A 21444-nucleotide genomic window follows, 5' to 3' on the forward strand; every position below is an offset into this window, starting at 1 on the left:
AAAATTGTAGACCTGCACAAGGCTGGGATGGGCTACAGGACAATAGGCAAGCAGCTTGGTGAGGAAGCAACAACTGTTGGCGCAATTATTAGAAAATGGAAGAAGTTCAAGATGACGGTCAATCACCCTCGGTCTGGGGCTCCATGCAAGATCTCACCTCGTGGGGCATCAATGATCATGAGGAAGGTGAGGGATCATCCCAGAACTACACGGCAGGACCTGGTCAATGACCTGAAGAGAGCTGGGACCACAGTCTCAAAGAAAACCATTAGTAACACACTACACCGTCATGGATTAAAATCCTGCAGCGCACGCAAGGTCCCCCTGCTCAAGCCAGCGCATGTCCAGGCTCGTCTGAAGTTTGCCAATGTCCATCTGGATGATCCAGAGGACGAATGGGAGAAGTGGTCTGATGAGACAAAAATATAGCTTTTTGGTCTAAACTTCACTCGCCGTGTTTGGAGGAAGAAGAAGGATGAGTACAACCCCAAGAACACCATCCCAACTGTGAAGCATGGAGGTGGAAACATCATTATTTGGGGATGCTTTTCTGCAAAGGGTCCATGTATCGCGAGATCTTGGCCAACAACCTCCTTCCCTCAGTAAGAGCATTGAAGATGGGTCGTGGCTGGGTCTTCCAGCATGACAACGACCCAAAACACACAGCCAGGGCAACTAAGGAGTGGCTCCGTAAGAAGCATCTCAAGGTCCTGGAGTGGCCTAGCCAGTCTCCAGACCTGAACCCAATAGAAAATCTTTGGAGGAAGCTGAAAGTCCGTATTGCCCAGCGACAGCTCCGAAACCTGAAGGATCTGGAGAAGGTCTGTATGGAGGAGTGGGCCAAAATCCCTGCTGCAGTGTGTGCAAACCTGGTCAAGACCTACAGGAAACGTATGGTCTCTGTAATTGCAAACAAAGGTTTCTGTACCAAATATTAAGTTCTGCTTTTCTGATGTATCAAATACTTATGTCATGCAATAAAATGCAAATGAATTACTTAAAAATCATACAATGTGATTTTCTGGATTTTTGCTTTAGATTCCGTCTCTCACAGTTGAAGTGTATTTATGATAAAAATTACAGACCTCTACATGTTTTGTAAGTAGGAAAACCTGCAAAATCGGCAGTGTATCAAATACTTGTTCTCCCCACTGTATGTGTACATAATGGTTCTGTATGTATGACGCATGACTGGTGAGGCTCAAATAACATCCGGAGTGTCTCGTGTCCATCAGAACCAGGTCAGTTATTATACCTGAAAAAGCAGTTGAATCGATGCCCTCTCGGATAGTAATTATACTTCATATAGTAAGGTCTGTGGTTTTCCCAGGCTTGTGGCAATGACAAAACATTTTCTATGTCCTACAAGTTTAGATCCCCAAAAATGTCTTCTTCAGTTATTAATCCTGCCTTACTCTGAAACAAAACACACTTGTTTTACTCTGTATATTCCAACCACTCCATAAAAACACACATCCTGTCTCTCTCCCAAGCATTACATGGACTAATCCGCTTTCGCGTAGCGTAAGATATCTATGCCTGTTGTGGATCAGCGGACTCACTCTTTTTAATAGGATTGAACTACATTTCAGAGGAGTGAAAGTGACAAATACAATAAACAGGAATGTTTTCTTATCATTTACCACTGTTACGTGCAAACATTGTTTAATCTTGATGTTATCCTGGTTTGTTTGTCTGTCATATAACACAAACAAACGAACAAACAGTTTTCATGCATCTGGATGGAGTGGACGGTTTAGAATAGGTAGCTGGATTAGATTAGCAGCTTTAATTTGGGATTATAAGGATGGGTCAGATGGGGCTACTGTTATCCAAGCCACTATCATCTTGGGTTAGGATTGTTTTTGCAATTGGCCACCTCCTTGTTAGTTTGACCTTTTCCTTGAATAGATCACAAATACCAGGAACGAGGCTATAGTTGTGTGTGTGTGTTGGGGGACGGGGTGGGGTGTACATGCTCTGTAGCAAATAACCTTATCTCATCAGCTCCTTCCTAATGAACTGTGGAGTGAGTAACACCCTCATGACCACAGTCCCATCGGCATTCCAAACCAATTCCACATGGAGGTCAGGAATTGGGGTGGGGGGAACATTAATGTGGTAGCGGGAAAGGGACTGAGTGAATAATGTGAAGGCATGTCGTGCTGTTGCACCCTCTCTGCCCCTACATTGACCTGTATGTTTGCTTTCTTTACTTGTCTTGCACACACTAACTGTGATTCATTGCCCTGTGACATGGGTTGGCAGCCAGGCTCTAGGATTGATTTGGGTAATGTTGGCTTGAGTTATGATAGTGACAGATATTGGCTCTTCGGGCTTGTCTCAACCTGCCTACGTGTTTAGAGCGAGAATGACAGTTTACTTGACCAGGTCTATTGGGCCCCTAGCTAACGGGATGGCACTTATGTAATATGTTTGAAATTGGTTTAGAATGAACTAGGGGAGCATGGCGAAGAAGGGTGATGGCGTTCTCATCATTCCATCATTAGGCTCTCTGGTCCAGCGCTTGAAAACGTGCAGTCTGTAATGTTCATTTTATTTCCCCCCAGTGGTAGCTTGAGGAATTACAAACACAAACAACTAAAGTCAAACAGCAATTTGAATAGCTTTAAGAGCTGTGTGAGTATTCCCAACTAACCTACAGCCTATAGGCCTAGTTTTATGTACTTGTACAGAGAGGCTGGACCAACCCTCCTCCCATCACTCTGCATAGCCAGCACTGTTTAGTTTTCTTTTAACTGGATTTGATGGATATCTTGAGCTACTTTTAGAAAGTCTATTTCTAACTGGGCCTTTTGACCTTGACTTTTCCTCCATCTCTCCCCAGTGGTTCCCTCCAGAGGGTCAGTCAGTGTGGTTAGAGAATGTTGGCATGCTGGGATAGAGGTAGGAAGGGAGGGGTGATAGACGGAGGGAGGGAGGGACACAGATGCTACCCTGAGGGATGATCCCAGTATAGCGATATTGTCACATCCCTACTCAGTAGTGGTTGACCTATTTTAACTGTGTGCAGGCTGGAGTTTGAGATGGGATTGTTACAATGTCATGACAGGGAAATGGATGGACCCACACACACATGCACAGTGGTACATAGACACACATTACGGTACAGAGACTCACACACTATGGCATATAATCACACACATGGTTTCTGTGTGTGCGCGTGAATATGTGCGTTTGTGAGTGGTGTCACGGTAACTGAGCTCCTCGTGCTTCCAACACACTGCTTTGTGTTGGTGGCCTCTTGAAGGTTCTTGGTTGGACCTCTGTCCCATTCACGTTGAAGCTCCTGTCAGTAGCAGAACACTCACAGCCTGCAGCGACACTCAAACCTAGAGAGCAGTAAGGGAACACAACAGCTGAATTTGACCCAGATTATTTCTGCCATCTACAATATGCATACGAAATGAGGAATCAAGTAAACTCACGCCGCATAATGTTCATTCTGAGATTGTGTGTGTATGAGACAGAAACTATGTTATTGACTATGCCAAATAGGGCCGCAATGCAAATGCTTTGATTTTGTGAAAGATCTCTTCCACATTGTCTGGTGTCCTCTCTCAGGGCCAACTCTCTGCAAGCAACATCCCCATAAGAACATGGTCTTACGCTTTGCACCATGAATATACAGAGCCCTGTTTCAAGCCCTGTTTCAAAACGGAATGTTTTTTATTATCCTTTGTCGCTGGCCTATTATTTAATTTCCATCTATCCCATAATATGAGACACTCCAAATGTCTCCAAGGTGACCGTCAGTGTCACCCTCAGACTGTATCTCAGGGGTTCTATATCTAGGATGTAAACTGAGAAGTGGATGGTGACATCACTGTTGTCCTGGCTCAATGATTGGTTCAATTGGAGCATTCCTCTTGGTACCCATGTCCCACAAAGATGATATCATTTATTTTATAGATTTGGAAAGGGGTTGCTTATTTATGTGTGTGTGTGTGTGTGTGTGTGTGCAATGGGGATGTTTTCTATATTTTGAATCTTGTATGGGTGTTTGTGTGTGTGGAGGGTTGATACAAGGATGCTACATTGGCTGTCCTCCACCAATCTCTCTGAAGTACTTAGAAAAACATGGAGACTAACTATATAGCCTACCCTATTCAAGGAGCACCTTGTATACCCTCTTATCCATAGGTCCTCCTATACAGTAGCCATGTGTGGGCTCCAGCATATTGTTTTTCCAATCTCTGATGTGTTCATTGCGACACTATCACACACTCATCTTTCAATTGTTCACTCACGCCTTCATTTCTTTGTGTTTCAGGGACGCCTCGTTTGGAAATTGCACATACAACCTGACGGTTCTCGACTGCTTACAAGGAATCCGGAAAGTGAGTTTTATGTATTTATGGACTTAGTGGATTTACAGTAAATCGTAACGTTAAATAGAAAGCAATCCGTTGTGTAACATATCTGCTCCCTCCTGTCCTCCCTCTTTCACCATTCTAAGCACTTTCTTATATCCAAGGCTAAGCCAACACTTTACAGGAAGTGATGCTGGCCTTTAGTTACTCAGTAACTACCATGGTGACCTAAACGTAAATACGGTACTTAGGTCAACATTGACATGTGTAGTTACTGTGTAATTACTGTAATTCTGAATGAGTTACCAAATTATTTGACACCCTACACATCTACATGGTATATCTGCAGCTTAACCTAAAGTTAGTGACACCTTCAGCCTAAACTGAGGAAATCTAGACTTATTCTACTTAACGAGTTAGGATGAGTCTTGCAGTGTGACGGGGTTACAAATGAAATGACCCAAGTCTTTCATCTGTCTCATAAAACCAATTATAAACTGGGTGGTTCAAGCCCTGAATGCTGATTGGCTGACAGCCGTGGTATATTAGACCGTATACCATGGGTATGACAAAACATTTGTTTTTACTGCTCATATTGCATTGGTAACCAGTTTATAATAGCAATAAGGCACCTCGGGGGTTTGTGGTATATGGCCAATATACCATGGCTAAGGGTTGTATCCAGGCACTCCGCGTTGCGTCGCGCCTAAGAACAGTCCTTAGCCGTGGTATGTTGGCCATATACCACACCCCCTCGGGCCTTATTGCTTAAATAACCTGCTTTCATCCAACCAATATAGCATTGCGACTCCATGCTCAACCAAACCTGCCATAGCAGTCTAAAGCATTGTCTTTGTTTACAGCTTTGCCCGCACATCCTGACCTAGCATTATTAAGACCGTAATCCCAGACTGAGGGCAGAGTTATGTAATCCAGCGGGGTGATCAAATGTTGTGTGTAGTCTATGGGGTACGAGGGTGTTCTACTTTGTCGGGGGGACGGTAATGTAACCCTGCAGGTGAGCGGTAGGAAGGTAGCATGGCCTCACGTGGCACAGCAGGTGGGGCACTCTTACCTGCAGCTACAGGGACAAAGGCTCGCTTGCTCGCTCGCTCGCTCTCTCCCCTTAGGTTACACAGTGGCTAAGCTGGGGATTTATTGTGCCAGCAGTGTGTGCCTCTCAGTCTGTTCTTATCATGGCTTACTAATCCTCCTCCAATCAGCCTTGGAGGTCAGTATGTGGGTAGATGCATCTCCCAGAACATTCCCTATAGATACAGCATCTCCCAGAACATTCCCTATAGATACAGCATCTCCCAGAACATTCCCTATAGATACAGCATCTCCCAGAACATTCCCTATAGATACAGCATCTCCCAGAACATTCCCTATAGATACAGCATCTCCCAGAACATTCCCTATAGATACAGCATCTCCCAGAACATTCCCTATAGATACAGCATCTCCCAGAACATTCCCTATAGATACAGCATCTCCCAGAACATTCCCTATAGATACAGCATCTCCCAGAACATTCCCTATAGATGCAGCATCTCCCAGAACATTCCCTATAGATACAGCATCTCCCAGAACATTCCCTATAGATGCAGCATCTCCCAGAACATTCCCTATAGATGCAGCATCTCCCAGAACATTCCCTGTATTTAATGGCAAATCTCCTAGTGGTCAAAATGGAATGAGAACTAAACAAACAAAACCCAGAACATCCTTATGCCACCTTAGGCTTTTTCTTTTGTCTATTAAGTTCAGTATATTTCTGTGCAGAGTGTGTGCAAACCTGGTTATATTTAGTTGCTGGAAGTCATGGAGAAATCTTTACAGTGCTGTTTTCTAGCTATCTTTACAGTGCTGTTTTCTAGCATGTTTTGACATGGAATGGAGGGCCTCTAGTTAAATTGGGATAATGTGAACTTCCTTATTACGTACATAGCATCAACACTTGGTGGCAACTTACTACAACCGAATCTGTGTGTGTTTGGCCATGTCATTCCAGAAAGACTTGTCATACAACCATCGGACAGGAATGTTTCAGATCCCTCTGCACATTCCAGCTTTTTCCGTTATCTTCCCAAAAAGGCCCTAGCACCCACCCCCACCCCCCTTCACTACGTCATTCCCCAAAAACCCAGGAAATGTCTCTTCCCATTGTGAGAGGCAGGGAATAACAACAACTTAATCCATGGCAGTATTGAAACTTTTCAGCGATTTGAAACTCCAGTGCCCATTTATTTGAAATTAGGATTTGGGGGAATTTAAATTTGTTTCCTTAATTGTCATGAAATGTATTCACATCCTGGTATAGGCTAGTATAGCCCTCAGAACAACTTGCCTACTTTCCTTCGTTGCTGTATTGCAGGTGGTTTAAGCATCCATTTCCCCACCTCTTTATGGCCCTGTAATGCTGTGAGTCTCTAATGTATGGTGTTGGCTCAGACGGCTGCCTGCTGTGTTAATTGCAGGCTGTTTCGGTTCTAATCACAGTGATCTGTTCCATGATTCACTGTTTGGCTGTTTTCTCTGCTCTGTCTTCTCCCAGTGCCTCCATTAGCATGTCACTGTGCTAAAGAATTAATCGCTTAACACACTTATGTGTCGTACACACCAGGGTTTCCGTTAGCTGGAAATACCAGTCGATGTGCTCCAACTTCAAAGGCAAATATACTTCATAGGCTAATAAATCCTCAAGCTGCTGGGACATTAGTGTCGGGTGTTTTCAATTTTTACTCCCTCAAAAGACGCGAGGTCCTCATAGGGACTTCAGCTAAGTGTACCCTGACTGGGCAAAATTGGGCAGAATTGTGTTGATTATCCCCGTTTCCAGTGTGCCCGCCAAGAGGGGATTCTTTCTCCAAAACCGAGTAAAGTCTGCCTCAAGATGGCGCCTTCTTGAGGACAAAGTAACAAAGCTGATGTGCATAAAGCTGCTCCAAGGAGTTGGACAGTGTTGACTTCCCAACTGCAGCGGCTCACTGTGATCAGGCCAAGGTCTGCCGCAAACACAAGGAAATTAGAAGCACATTATTGTGTTCATCAGGCCCAGTCCTAGCAGTTCTGCTGCCACCTTAGGCAAGATCAACACCATGCTGCCCCTGTCATGTATAATATAAAGATTTGGAATGGATTGATAGACTAGAGTAGACTAAGGATGTGTATCATGCGCAAGTGGGTGGACGCCCTAATGTGTTACGCACCTAATGCATATGGATGTTCGGTAAATTTATCAAATGTCCGGTAAATCTAAAATCTTGCAGGTCACGTTGTCCGGCGCCAAATTTTCCTAACGAAAACCGTGGTACGCACGTACGCACACACACAAGTGTACACACACACACACAAACGTACATACAGCACACAGAGACAGGTGGGTCAGGCACCACAGTATAAACTGTTTAAAGTGATTTCCTTCCTTTGTAAACCTTAACATGGTACAGAGAAGGAGTAAGACATTTTCACCATTGTTTACCCTGGCTGGCAGAGGGGTTCATTCTCTAAGGGACCTGCTGCCCAGGAGAACTGAGAACAGGTACATAATACAGACCTGGGGGAGAGAGCAGCTCAGACAGCTGTCAACACCACAGACCTGACAGGGAGAATAGGAGATGGAAAGAGGCTTTGTGTGTGTACACATGCCCACAGCTCGCTCACGTGTCCAATGTTTGTGTGCATCTTTGTCCACTCAGTTTCTCTGTCTGAACTGGATAGTCTCCTACACTGCCTTTCCATTGATTTCTGTTTTATAAAGTGATTTTAAATTTAATTCACTGTTTTTATAAAATTGAAGGTCCCCAGTGGCCATTATTCTTAAATGGAAGAAGTTTGGAACCACCAAGACTCTTCCAGTAGCTTGCCACCCAGCCAAACTGAGCAATCAGGGGAGAAGGACCCGATGGTCACTCTGACAGAGCTCCAGAGTTCCTCTGTGGAGATGGGGGAACATTCCAGAAGGACAACCATCTCTGCAGCACTCCACCAATCAGGCCTTTACGGTAGAGTGGCCAGACGGAAGCCACTCCTTAGTAAAAGGCACATGACAGCCCTCTTGGAGTTTGCCAAAAGGCACCTAAAGGACTCTCAGGCCATGAGAAACAAGACTCTCTGGTCTGATGAAACCAAGATTGAACTCTTTGACCTGAATGCCAAGTGTCACATCTGGAGGAAACCTGGCACCATCCCTACAGTGAAGCATGGTGGTGGCAGCATCATGCTGTGGGGATGTTTTTCAGCAGCAGGGACTGGGAGACTAGTCAGGATCGAGGGAAAGATGAACGGAGCAAAGTACAGAGATCTTTGATGAAAACCTGCTCCAGAGCGCTCAGGACCTCAGACTGGGGTGAAGGTTCACCTTCCAACAGAACAACGACCCTAAGCACACAGCCAAGACAACACAGGAGTGGCTTCAGGACAAGTCTCTGAATGTCCTTGAGTGGCCCAGCCAGAGCCCTGACTTGAACCCGATCTAACAACCCCCGGAGAGACCTGAAAATAGCTGTGCAGTAACGCTCCCCATCCAACCGGACAGAGCTTGAGAGGATCTGCAGAGAAGAATGGGAGAAACTCCCCAAATACAGGTGTGCGAAGCTTGTAGCGTCATACCCAAGAAGACTCGAGGCTGTAATCGCTGACAAAGGTGTTTCAACAAAGTACTGAGTAAAGGGTCTGAATACTTATGTAAATGTGATATATATATTTATTTTTTTGCTTTGTTATTATGGGGTATTGTGTGTAGATTGATGAGGGGGGGAAAAAACAATTTAATCCATTTTAGAATAAGGCTGTAACGTAAGAAAATGTGGAGAAAGTCAAGGGGTCTGAATACTTTCCGAATACGCTGTACACTACATCTTGTTATTGACAGCCAAGTCAAAGCGACGCAAAATGCGACTAAATGGTCGCAGTCTGGAGCCCTGGTGCGTACAAAGTTCACTAACAATGTTTAAACTAAAGCCTAAATAAACTACTCAAGTCTTATTAAACTGGGACAGGGTGAAATGAAGCTTTGTGATGAGTGCCTGTAATGGCCTGACCGGAAAGGAACTGCATAACAGAGTAGCTCCTGTCTGTGTTATGTGAGGAGCAGGGGCGGATTGGCCATCTGGCAAGTCTGGCAAATATCAGATGGGCTGCACAATATTTTTAGTTGGGTGGGCTGGTCGAAATTGACACACAAAAATATTTGAAAAGGGAAATCAAATTAAGGTGACATGGCTGGCGGCCCATGAGCCTGCTAATATTATTATTATATTATTATTATTATTATTATATATTTTCTTTGCATAATTTCTCTATTACACTTATCTATAATGAGCCTTTGGCTGATCAGTGGGCAACGGCTGGCCCCTCTACCAAGATGGACCGGCCCGGTTTCCTGATAGGCTGAGCTGAGGTCACGTAAACTCGCATTCAAAGTCAAACAGGGCATCAGCAAAGAGACCTTCTCCGACTATAAAAGTAGAAAGGGCACATTCTACATTGTCACCTCACTCAAAATGACTACTAAAACCCTGATTTGATCATACAGTAAAGTGCATTATCCTGTCCAGTTCAAGTGTTCAGCAATGTGATGGCTTGTAGATAGAAACAGTCTCTGAGCCTGTTGGTATCAGACCTCATGCTCTGATACCGTCTGCTCGACGGTAAGGGAGTGAACAGCTCGTGGCTGGGGTAATTTGGTCACAACCGGTTTTGATTTAAGAACAAAGGCCTGGTCTTCCCGTCTTTCTGACTTTTTGGTTGAAGTGAAATGTATTAACTAGAAAAACAATATCTCTTAGACTCCAAAGTCGGCATGATTGCCTAACTGATCTAGACATGGGAAACCAGAACTGTGAAGTCTGTGGCCAATCCATTAAATCAGTTGATAATTGTTTTCCGGTGGATAAAGAACCAGTCAAAACTTCCGGACCTCCAGGACGAGCTAAATAGCTCTTTGGCTCAGCCGAACTATAATATTCACTAAATAATGAACTTCATTGTACAGTGCTGTGAATCACGACCCCCTAATGCTTACCGATTCCAGTTCTACAGCATATGGCTGATACAATGTAGTACTGACTTCACACACCCTATTTGACACCACTGCCACACATGTCACAGGCCTTAGACAGGAGGGACACAGTGGTGGGAGTAGGATGGAATACTGGGAAGGAGCATGGTGATATCATGTGTTCTCTCCTCAGGCTCACCATGGCCCTGGTGGCTGGATGCTGACTGATATACTCAGTGTATTTGAGTGAGGTTAAAGTGCACAAATAATCATCCTTAGTAATTTAACCTCGTACCTAGCGACCACATCGTGTCACGTCGTCGTGCCGATAATTACAGTACCACATACCATCTTGCTTTTATTATTGCTTTATTATCCCTACCCTTTTAAGCAATAATTATCAACACAGCTAGCTTTGATACAGCTGGTAATGACTGCGTGGGTCACTTTGCCGATCTCAGCCATCACAGATTATAATCCGTCATCATGATGCTGCAAAGTCTTTAGTGCGTCAGGCTTCCCAGCAGACCGCGGGTTTGAGGTCACTCTAGTTCTGGGGCTGTCTGAGTCACTAGTTTTGCTTGGTCATGAATAATTTGACACACACACACTCGCATATATATATATATATATCTGTCTCTTCTCTCCTCTCCAGGCCCTGCAGCATGGATTCTTTGACTTTGAGACATTTGACGTGGATGAATACGAGCACTACGAGGTAATGTTGTCATGGTGACCTTAGACCCGCTTCAATAATAAGCGCTCACTCATCAGTTTGAACAGCGGAGCATCTGTAAATGCAAACCACAGCACCCCTACAATATTCACAATCCCACTCTAAAATCTTACGCAACTCTGTGCTCCACTGATGACCTGACATTACTTTTTAGATTCATGAATAGTTATCTGTGAGCGTTATCAGTTTCATTTGACCCGACTCGGAAAGAACGGACAGAAAATTGTCACCGAAAAAACTGTTTGGCACGTAGTCACTAAAACAAAAGCAGCAAAGAAGAGGAATTAGTCCTTCGTAAATTGAGCGGTTGTTGATAATGACCGCTCCTCAATTTAGGTTGTTACTGAAGATGGCTACTAACTGGTGGCCAATCTGATTAAATAAAGGCTAAATTCTTAGGATCATTTTTCAGTCAGAGCAAAATGTCCATATAATTCTGGGTCCCTGTTTGATGTCCTTTTCCCCCCATTTTTTAAAACCTTTATTTAAACAGGGAAATCCCATTGAGACCAAGGCCTCCATTACAAGGGAGCCCTGCATGTACACAATTATACAGATTCACAACATTTACAATCAGTCGAGACAATCAGTCTTCTCCCTTCGCTCTGTGTTTATAGCGAGTGGAAAACGGTGACTTCAACTGGATCGTGCCGGGGAAGTTTCTGGCCTTCAGTGGACCCCATCCCAAAAGTAAAATTGAAAATGGTGAGATGAGTTTTGGATTCAGTCCTTGACCTTTTTATGTGCTCTTTTCCTTTAAGAAAAACAACAGCTGTTCCAGATTAATTTAGTAAAGTTGTCTCCACCGATGAACCTTTGACAGGGTTTAGATTCAGGTTTAGATTCAGGTAGACTCCCTATGCATCTGTTCTAGTTAATCCTTTCTCCTCTGTAACAGCAGATGGCACCATTGGTGTAGTAATACGTTTGACAACATACTAAGGAAGATTGCTCTATGCTTCAACAGAATCAGTTTTCCTTACCTACGTTTTACACAAATTAACTGACCTGAATCTCCTTCCCCTCCCAACCTAGGCTACCCTCTCCACGCCCCAGAGGCGTACTTCCCCTACTTCCGGAAACACAACGTGACCACGGTGGTGCGGCTCAATAAGAAGATCTACGACGCCAAGCGCTTCACGGATGCCGGCTTCGACCACTACGACCTGTTCTTCGTGGATGGCAGCACACCCAACGACGTCATCACCCGCCGCTTCCTGCACATCTGCGAGAGCACTGATGGAGCCGTGGCCGTCCACTGCAAGGGTGAGACGCGCGCACACACACACACACACACACACACTGCAGTATCTGTTGAGATATGTAAAATATCTGAAATACCTGAGATGTGCTTGATTTGGCTTGCCTGGCATATGGAGTCTGCTTTTATGGGACTATATAGGTGTATTGCGTTGGTGTGCCTGGCAAGCTAAATCAAGCGCACCCTGAGTATTTTAAATATGTAAAGAGGGAATTTAGAGTTCACTCTTCATTTCAAAGTAGTTTGGCTGCCATGTTGGCGGAGCCAAGTTAATCAGTAATGCAACTGTAGGATACATTTTGGATTCTTGGCCCCGAAGGCCTGTTTCTGTAGGTCTGATACTTGGCTTAACAAGTCACATAATAAGTTGCATGGACTCCCGCTGTGTGCAATAATAGTGTTTAACATGATTTTTGAATGACTTCTTCATCTCTGTACCTCACACATACAATTATCGGTAAGGTCACTCAGTCGAGCAGTGAATTTCAAACACAGATTCAACCACAAAAGACCAGGGAGATTTTCCAATGCCTCGCAAAGAAGGCCACCTATTGGTAGATGGGTAAAATTTTTAAAAAGCAGACATTGAATAACCCTTTTGAACATGGTGAAGTTATTAATACAAAGTGTTCTGTTCCAATTCATCCCTAAGGTGTTCGATGGGGTTGAGGTCAGGGCTTTGTGCTGGCCAGTCATGTTATTCCACACCGATCTCGACAAACCATTTCTGTATGAAACTCGCTTTGTACACGGGGGCGTTGTCATGCAGGAAAGGGCATTCACCAAACTGTTGCCACAAAGTTGGAAGCACAGAATCATGTTATTGTATGCTGTAGGAAAACCTGCAAAATCGGCAGTGTATCAAATACTTGTTCTCCCCACTGTAAATAGCAAATATCAAGGAATTAAGTGGTTAAAAAGTACTGATTTTATAGAACTTATTCCATTTTCTAATAATTGCGCCAACAGTTGTTGCCTTCTCACCAAGCTGCTTGCCTATTGTCCTGTAGCCCATCCCAGCCTTGTGCAGGTCTACAATTTTATCCCTGATGTCCTTACACAGCTCTCTGGTCTTGGCCATTGTGGAGAGGTTGGAGTCTGTTTGAGTGTGTGGACATGTGTATTTTATACAGGTAACGAGTTCAAACAGGTGCAGTTAATACAGGTAATGAGTGGAGAACAGGAGCGCTTCTTAAAGAAAAACTAACAGGTCTGTGAGAGCCAGAATTCTTACTGGTTGGTAGGTGATCAAATACTTATGTCATGCAATAAAATGCAAATGAATTACTTAAATCATACAATGTGATTTTCTGGATTTTTGTTTTAGATTCCGTCTCTCACAGTTGAAGTGTACCTATGATAAAAATTACAGACCTCTACATGCTTTGTAAGTAGGAAAACCTGCAAAATCGGCAGTGTATCAAATACTTGTTCTCCCCACTGTATATATCTCAAGACCTGAAAATGGTTGTCTAGCAATGATCAACAACCAATTTGACAGAGCTTAATGGGCAAATGTTGTACAATCCAGGTGTGGAAAGTTATTCGAGACTTACCCAGAAAGACTCGCTGCCGAAGGTGCTTCTACAAAGTATTGACTCGGGTGTGAATACTTATTTAAATGCGATATTTCTGTATTTAATTTTCAATACATTTGCTAACATTTTTAAAAACATGTTTTCGCTGTCATTATGGAGTATTGTATGGAGTATTGTGTGTTGATGGGTGAGATTTTTTTAAATTCAGGTTGTAACACAACAAAATGTGGAATAAGTGAAGGGGTATGAATACTTTCTGAAAGCACTGTATGTTACTTTTAATCTGTTCTATTCATTTCCTTATTTCTGAAACATTACCTCATTGTTTTCTCTATCTCGTCATCAGCTGGCCTTGGGCGTACTGGTACCCTGATAGGCTGTTACCTGATGAAGCACTACCACTTCACGGCAGCAGAGACCATCGCCTGGATCAGGGTCTGCCGGCCGGGCTCCGTTATCGGCCCTCAGCAGCACTTCTTGGAGGAGTAAGTACTCCTAATAGCTGGTCCTAGATCAGTTTCCTTCAGCTACATGTCCCATTCATATACACTGAACAAAAATATAAACGCAACAATGTCAAAGAGTTTAATGAGTTACATTTCATATAAGGAAATCAGTCAATTGAAATAAAATCATTAGGCCTTAATCGATGGATTTCACATGACTGGGAATACAGATAGTAATCTGTTGGTCACTGATGCCTTTTAAATAAATAAATAAAAAATCCAGCATGCCAGTGGCCATCGAAGGTGAGCATTTTCCCACTGAAGTCGGTTATGACGCCGAACTGCAGTCAGGTCAAGATCCAGGTGAGGACGACGAGCACGCAGATGAGCTCCTCTGAGACGGTTTCTGACAGTTTGTGTAGATGTTGTGCAAACCCACAGTTTCATCAGCTGTCCAGGTGGCTGGTCTCAGAGAATTATTGGCACACTGCTCGCTTAACCCGGAAGCCAGCCGCACCAATGTGTCGGAGGAAACGCTGTACAACTGGCGACCGTGTAAGCGTGCATTCGCCCGGCCAGCCACAGGAGTCGCTAGAACGCGATGGGACAAGGACATCCCAGCTGGCCAAACCCTCCCCTAACCCGGATGATGCTGGGCCAATTATGCGTTGCCTCATGGGTCTCCCGGTCGCGGCCGGCTGCGACACAGCCCGGGATCGAACCCGGATCTGTAGTGACACCTCTAGCACTGCGATGCAGTGCCTTAGACCGCTTGGTAACTCGGGAGGCTAACGATCATTATGTTCAATCAGCTTCTTGATATACCACACCTGTCAGGTGGATGGATTATCTTGGTCAAGGAGAAATGCTCACTAACAGGGATGTAAACAAATGTGTGCACAAAATTTGAGAGAAATAAGCTTTTTGTGCGTATGTAACATTTCTGGGATATTTTATTTCATCTTATGAAACATGGGATAATTTATATTTTTGTTCAGTATACATTTTTTTTGGACATTTGAGTATTTTTGAAGACGCTCTTGTCCAGAGCAAATTACTCTTTGAAGAGGTAGAGTTTCAGACGTTTTTCGGAAGATGGGCAGGGACTCTGCTGTCCTGACGTTAGAGGGAAGCTGGTTCCACCATTAGGGTGCCAAGACTGTCTTGATGTCGTTTTCTCACCTTTGACTACCAGTTCGACTTGTTCTTTCAGTTGCTACAGGGCATTCAGTTGCTACTGTAGGGGGTGCCTGGAAATGTTTGCAGCACCAAATGTTTGTACCTCAGGTTATGACCAGAGGGGAATCCTATGAAGCAGGTTTGAGCAGTGCTTAATTTGTAAATTTGGAGGTGCCGGAACAAAAGGTGAGCGAGATAAGGGGGTGACCTGGGGGGCTCTGAGGTACCGGATTACATACATTTTTTAAATAAAAACATTATAATAAAGCATTGCATGCATTATCATCGCTTTTGCGTAGTGGCATAGAGCAGTAGTGTAGAGGCGCTTGCAGAAGTTGCACACGTGGCCTTTTTTATAAAGACAGATTGATATTCTCTTTTCATCAGGAGCCATTTGCTTTCCAACCTGTGTTTTCCTGCGATTGTATTTGAAATATTGCGAAAGGCCTGTTTTTGGTTGCATGCTGTTCACTGACAGATTGAAATCAGATTCCCTCCCTCTTGCAAGGATCATCCCCTTTTTAATTTGATGAAGACGACTGATTTTTAAAATATTTGATTAATACAATTTAGTAATGTTAACCTATATCACGTTACACATTTAGCAATGACAGAGTGCATCTTAAACTTAATGTAACACTTTTGTATGACTTAATAACAAGAAGAATATTGCTAGAAGTGGGGGGAAAAGGTGCTTGTGCATTGATAAGCACACTAACGACAACATTCCACACCATAGCCTGCTGAATCTGCTAGAACTTTTCTTAAATTTTGATTTCCAAACAAATTAAAACGTGGCACTGACTTGTGCGTGGATTGGTGTTTCAGCATGGTCTCAATGAAGAGTTCGGCGTTCGACTAGCCGTGTGCGACATGCACACGCAGTTACAAGCCTGCTAGAGTTCACGGCGGGCGGACAAGCAATATCCACGGTCGTAGTACAGATGAATCCTGAGCTGGATTGTGAAGCTAACTGATGCTGGTTAGCTTTAGAAAACCCTGAGTAGATCAAGCTTGCTTCTTTGAATACCGTTCAGATGAAATGCTGAATTGTTCCAAATTGTTGTAGATTTTAGCAGGGGAGAATCTGTAATTGTGTTTTTCTTTATACCAGTTCAGTAAAATGTGTGACCTGACCTCTTCTTTCTTGTTGCTGACTAAAGCAGAAACTCTAGCTCTGTGTGTGTGTGTTGTCAAGGGGAGAACACACTCTTGTTCTGAACCACATCTTTTTTTTGTTACGTTCCATCCAGCAATATAAAGTTCCGAACCGGTTCAAACCCTCAAAAAGTACTGGTTAATATCGTTCCTTTCTTTTCCTTTTTTAACCTGTGAAATCAACAGTTTTTTAAATATATTTATCTTATTAAATGACTTCACCAATCAGTGTGGATAGGGCAGTCAAGCTAGTTGTTTACATGGGTGATGGACAGACAAGTGTAGCCTATGGCGCAAGATGCGACTGAAATTTTGCGGTTGAGGAGAGATTGAGAGCGGGTTGAGGAGGAGGTATGAAGCGCTGGACATCTTGTTATGACATGCATTATCTGAATTAGGTCCACAGAATTATACAGCTTGCAGATTTACTACTTTTCAGCTTGCAGGCAGACACTGAAATACATTTCTGAGTGACAGAGTGAGGTCTTTGCATGGGCGCTTTGTCGTATTTTTTGTGAGAAACAAATGCCTGGAACGTAAAATAATGTTATTAACCTGTTCCTTATTTTCGGGTTGTTCCCTGAACTGGTTCCATCCCCAGCTTTAAACACATGCCTGTGATATGTGGTTGTCCCACCTAGCTACCTTTTGAATACCCCTCTGATGAAATGCTGAATTCTTCTGAATTGTTGTAGATTTTGGCAGGGGAGAATCTGTAATGTTTATTTTTATACCAGTTCAGTAAAATGTGTGACCTGACTAAAGCAGAAAGTCTGGCTTTCGGTGTGTGTGTGTGTGTGTGCGCATTGTCTGTCCATTTCCTGTTAGACTTTCCCCCATGGAGGAGTGTGTTCTCCCCTTAACAACACACACCAGTAGGACGCGTTTGACAGCTTTTCAGGCTTACCCAACAGCCGTTCTGTGGGAAATGTGTGTCTGTGTGTGTCTGCTTGAGGGTTTTTGTGTTTAAACCATGGGTTGGAACCTAGCTATCTTAGGTGAATGCACTAACTGTAAGTCACTCTGGATAAGAGCAACTGCTAAATGACTAAAATGTAAATGTTGTTTGTCCTAATTTCTCCAATCTGTCCATGTTCTGGGGTGAACAAAGGGGTAAAGATGAAATGGGGTTCTTGGTCAAATCTGCTCCGCTCTTTTCAATCCTTAAACAGCAGTTGTGGTCTTATCTCTTGGCATAGTTTCCATCCCAGTGCAATGGAATGGTATGGAGAAGCTGGTCTGTATTGGTCTCTCTGATCAGGGCACAAGTGACATGGTGTTATAGACTTGAGGTCACACGGTAGGCGAGGGTGTACTAATGCAACCTCTCTATCTTTCCATCTCTCTCCTTCCCTCTTTCTCTCTCCCTCCCTCTCTCTTTTTGTCTCAGGAGGCAGGCAGCCATGTGGATGCAAGGGGACATGCAGCGTTCGCAGCAGAAGCAGCCGAGGGGCGTGTCTCACCTCATCACCAGCATGGATGACCTCACCCTCAGACCCACCCACACCTCCATCACCACCAGCAGCCCTGCTGGCATCCTCAGGTCCCACAGTACCGACCGCCTCCAAGAGGTCAGTGCCACCCACAACCCTGCCCTGGGTCCTGTTCATTAGGCACCAAACGGAATAAAACAGGCTGAAACAAAAATGAGCGTTTCTTATTGGACAAGGTAGTCCCTCCCTGTTTCAGTCCGTTCTCTTCCGTTTGGTGCCTAATGAACACGACCCTGACAATGCCCCATTTTCCCTGTTGATGTGATGTACAACTGCATTGTTTCCAACTGAGGTTGCAGATATTCCCCTACCTTTTATGGAAAACCAATTTTAGTGTTCTGTCTGTTGATTGGAGAAAGTCTGCGGTGTATTATTTAGTACATACCTGTAATGGAATGAGTTTCATTTATTATTCAAACCAGCACTAGACAGTCTACAGCAGTGTTTCCCAAACCCGGTCCTCGGGACCCCATATTTTTGTTTTTGCCCTAACACAACACAGTCATCAAAGCTTGATGATTAGTTGATTATTTGAATCAGCTGTGTAGTGCTAGGGCAAAAACCAAGATGTGCATCCCTTGGGGTCCCGAGGACCGAGTTTGGGAAACCCTGGACTAGAGGATTTATTTTTATAGACAACTGTTCTTATACACCAAACAGTACCATTTTTTGCTCTGTTAATCCAATCTACTGTAGATAATTAGCCACATTATCGTATGGGATCATGTGTTCTCTCCACAGAACGACGAAATTGGGGAGAACGGGCTATGCATGACCCAAGGAGATAAACTGCGTGCCTTAAAGGGCCGGCGCCAGCCCAGGTCGGCCACAACAGGAGCCCTAAGGTAAGAGCTGCCTGGGATACCCCAAACTTCCCCTTTTAAGATCCTCCCGCCTTATTAGTTTCCACCTTTTTGAGATCTCAAGGACTGTCCTCTGCGCTATGGAAAGTAATGCATAGTTAAGTATTTCAGTTAGACATTTCGGTTAGAAACATTTGTTACTCAACCTTTAATGTCGTTCTATTACAGGTGAAACATTTATACAGGAGATATCAGATCAGTGTACGTCGAGGCAAAACAAAACGCTGAGCTGAAGTAAATAGAGATCAAGCCAGAAGTGTACTGAACAAAAATATAAACGCAACAATTTCAAAGATTTTACGGAGTTACAGTTCATATAAGGAAATCAGTCATTTGAAATATATTAATTTGGCCCTAATCTATGGATTTCACATGACTGGCCAGGGGTGCAGTCATGGGTGGGCCTTGGAGGGCATAGACCCACCCACTTGGGAGCCAGGCCCAGCCAATCAGAATTAGTTTTTCCCCACAAAAGGGCTCTATTACAGACAGAAATACTCCTCAGCACCGGTTGGACGTACTGCCAAATTCTCTAAAACGACGTTGGAGGCAACTTATGGTCGAGAAATTAGCATTCAATTATCTGGCAACAGCTCTGGTGGACATTCCTGCAGTCAGCATGCCAATTGCACGCTCCCTCAACTTGAGGCATTGTGTTGTGTGATAAAACTGCTCATTTTGAAGTGGCCTTTTATTGTCCCCAGCACAAGGTGCACCTGTCTAATGATCATGCTGTTTAATCAGCTTCTTGATATGCCACACCTATCAGGTAGATGGATTTTCTTGGCAAAGGAGAAATGCTCACTAACAGGGATGTAAACGAATTTGTGCACAAGATTTGAGAGAATTTTTTTGTGTGTATGGAACATTTCTGCAATTTATTTTTATTTCAGCTCATGAAACATGGGACCAACACTTTACATGTTGTGTTTATATTTTGTTCAGTGTAATTTTGCTGGCACGACAAGTTCCGGTTGGCATGGAAACCACCGCCCTGCTGGTTCATTGTCGAGGAGGCTTCAAGTTGTATTAGTCATATGTACGGGATACACATAGGATACATCATTCAACGAAATGGAATGATTTGGATTTATCTGTCTTTGTCTAGCGCTGTCTTCTAGCTAGTGAGACAGTCTGTGGCTCTGTGATCTGATTCGGGGCTCTGGTTTCCATGGTTACCTAGCTGAAATAACACAAGCACTGTCAGGCAGGATATTCAGTATATTGGCTCAGTGTCATGCTGGGGTTTTCTGTTAAATACTTGCTTTACTGACTTAGTAATCAGTAAAGTGCTTCAAAAGCTAGTCTAGTAATACCTACTTTCCCAGCGCTCTAAGGAAATATACAGTGCATTCGGAAAGTATTCCGACCCCTTGACTTTTTCCATTATACCCCATAATGACAAAACAAAAACAGGTTTTTAGAAATGTTTGCAAATGTATTAAAAATCAAGAACTGAAATGTCACATTTACATAAGTATTCAGACCCTTTACTCAGTACTTTGTTGAAGCATCTTTGGCAGCCATTACAGCCTCGAGTCTTCTTGGGTATGACGCTACAAGCTTGGCACACCTGTATTTGGGGAGTTTCTCCCATTCCTGTCTGCAGACCCTCTCAAGCTCTGTCAGGTTGGATGGGGAGCGTCGCTGCAAAGCTATTTTCAGGTCTCTCCAGAGATGTTCGATCGAGTTCAAGACCGGGCTCTGGCTGGTCCGCTCAAGGACATTCAGAGACTTGTCCCAAAGCCACTCCTGCGATGTCTTGGCTGTGTGCTTAGGGTTGTTGTCCTGGTGGAAGGTGAACCTTCGCCCCAGTCTGAGGTCCTGAGCACTCTGAAGCAGATTTTCATCAAGGATCTCTCTGTACTTTGCTCTGTTCATCTTTCCATCGATCCTGATCCCAATCCCTGCCGCTGAAAAACATCCCCTCAGCATGATGCTGCCACCACCATGCTTCACCGTAGGAATGGTGCCAGGTTTCCTCCATATGTGACGCTTGGCATTCAGGCCAAAGAGTTCCATCTTGGTTTCATCAGACCAGAGAATCTTGTTTCTCATGGTCTGAGAGTCCTTTGGTGCCTTTTGGCAAACTCCAAACGGCCTGCTGTGCCTTTTACTGAGGAGTGGCTTCCGTCTGGCCACTCTACCATAAAGGCCTGATTGGGTGAGTGCTGCAGAGATGGTTGTACGTCTGGAAGGTTCTCCCATCTCCACAGAAGAACTCTGGAGCTCTGTCAGAGTGACCATCGGGTTCTTGGTCACCTCCCTGACCCAAGGCCCTTCTCCCCCGATTGCTCAGTTTGGCCGGGCGGCCAGCTCTAGGAAGAGTCTTGGTGGTTCCAAACTTCTTCCATTTTAGTATGATGGAGGCCGCTGTGTTCTTGGGGACCTTCAATGCTGCAGACATTTTTTGGTACCCTTCCCCAGATCTC

The 21444-nt window shown here is 44.1% G+C and overlaps 1 protein-coding gene across 1 annotated transcript in view; it reads left to right on the plus strand.

Annotated features, from left to right (window-relative positions):
* The window catches only part of LOC311137315 (dual specificity protein phosphatase CDC14AB-like), a 47448-nt gene that overhangs the window by 16686 nt on the left and 9318 nt on the right, over nt 1–21444 (plus strand). Inside the window, exons 6-12 of the mRNA XM_084171751.1 lie at nt 4295–4361; nt 10994–11056; nt 11692–11779; nt 12110–12340; nt 14220–14358; nt 18047–18227; nt 18891–18994. Coding sequence (XP_084027877.1) covers nt 4295–4361; nt 10994–11056; nt 11692–11779; nt 12110–12340; nt 14220–14358; nt 18047–18227; nt 18891–18994 — 873 coding nt within the window. The remainder of the gene's footprint in view (nt 1–4294; nt 4362–10993; nt 11057–11691; nt 11780–12109; nt 12341–14219; nt 14359–18046; nt 18228–18890; nt 18995–21444) is intronic.

Source organism: Coregonus lavaretus (assembly GCF_964263955.1).
Source record: "Coregonus lavaretus genome assembly, chromosome: 11".
Lineage (NCBI taxonomy): Eukaryota > Metazoa > Chordata > Actinopteri > Salmoniformes > Salmonidae > Coregonus > Coregonus lavaretus.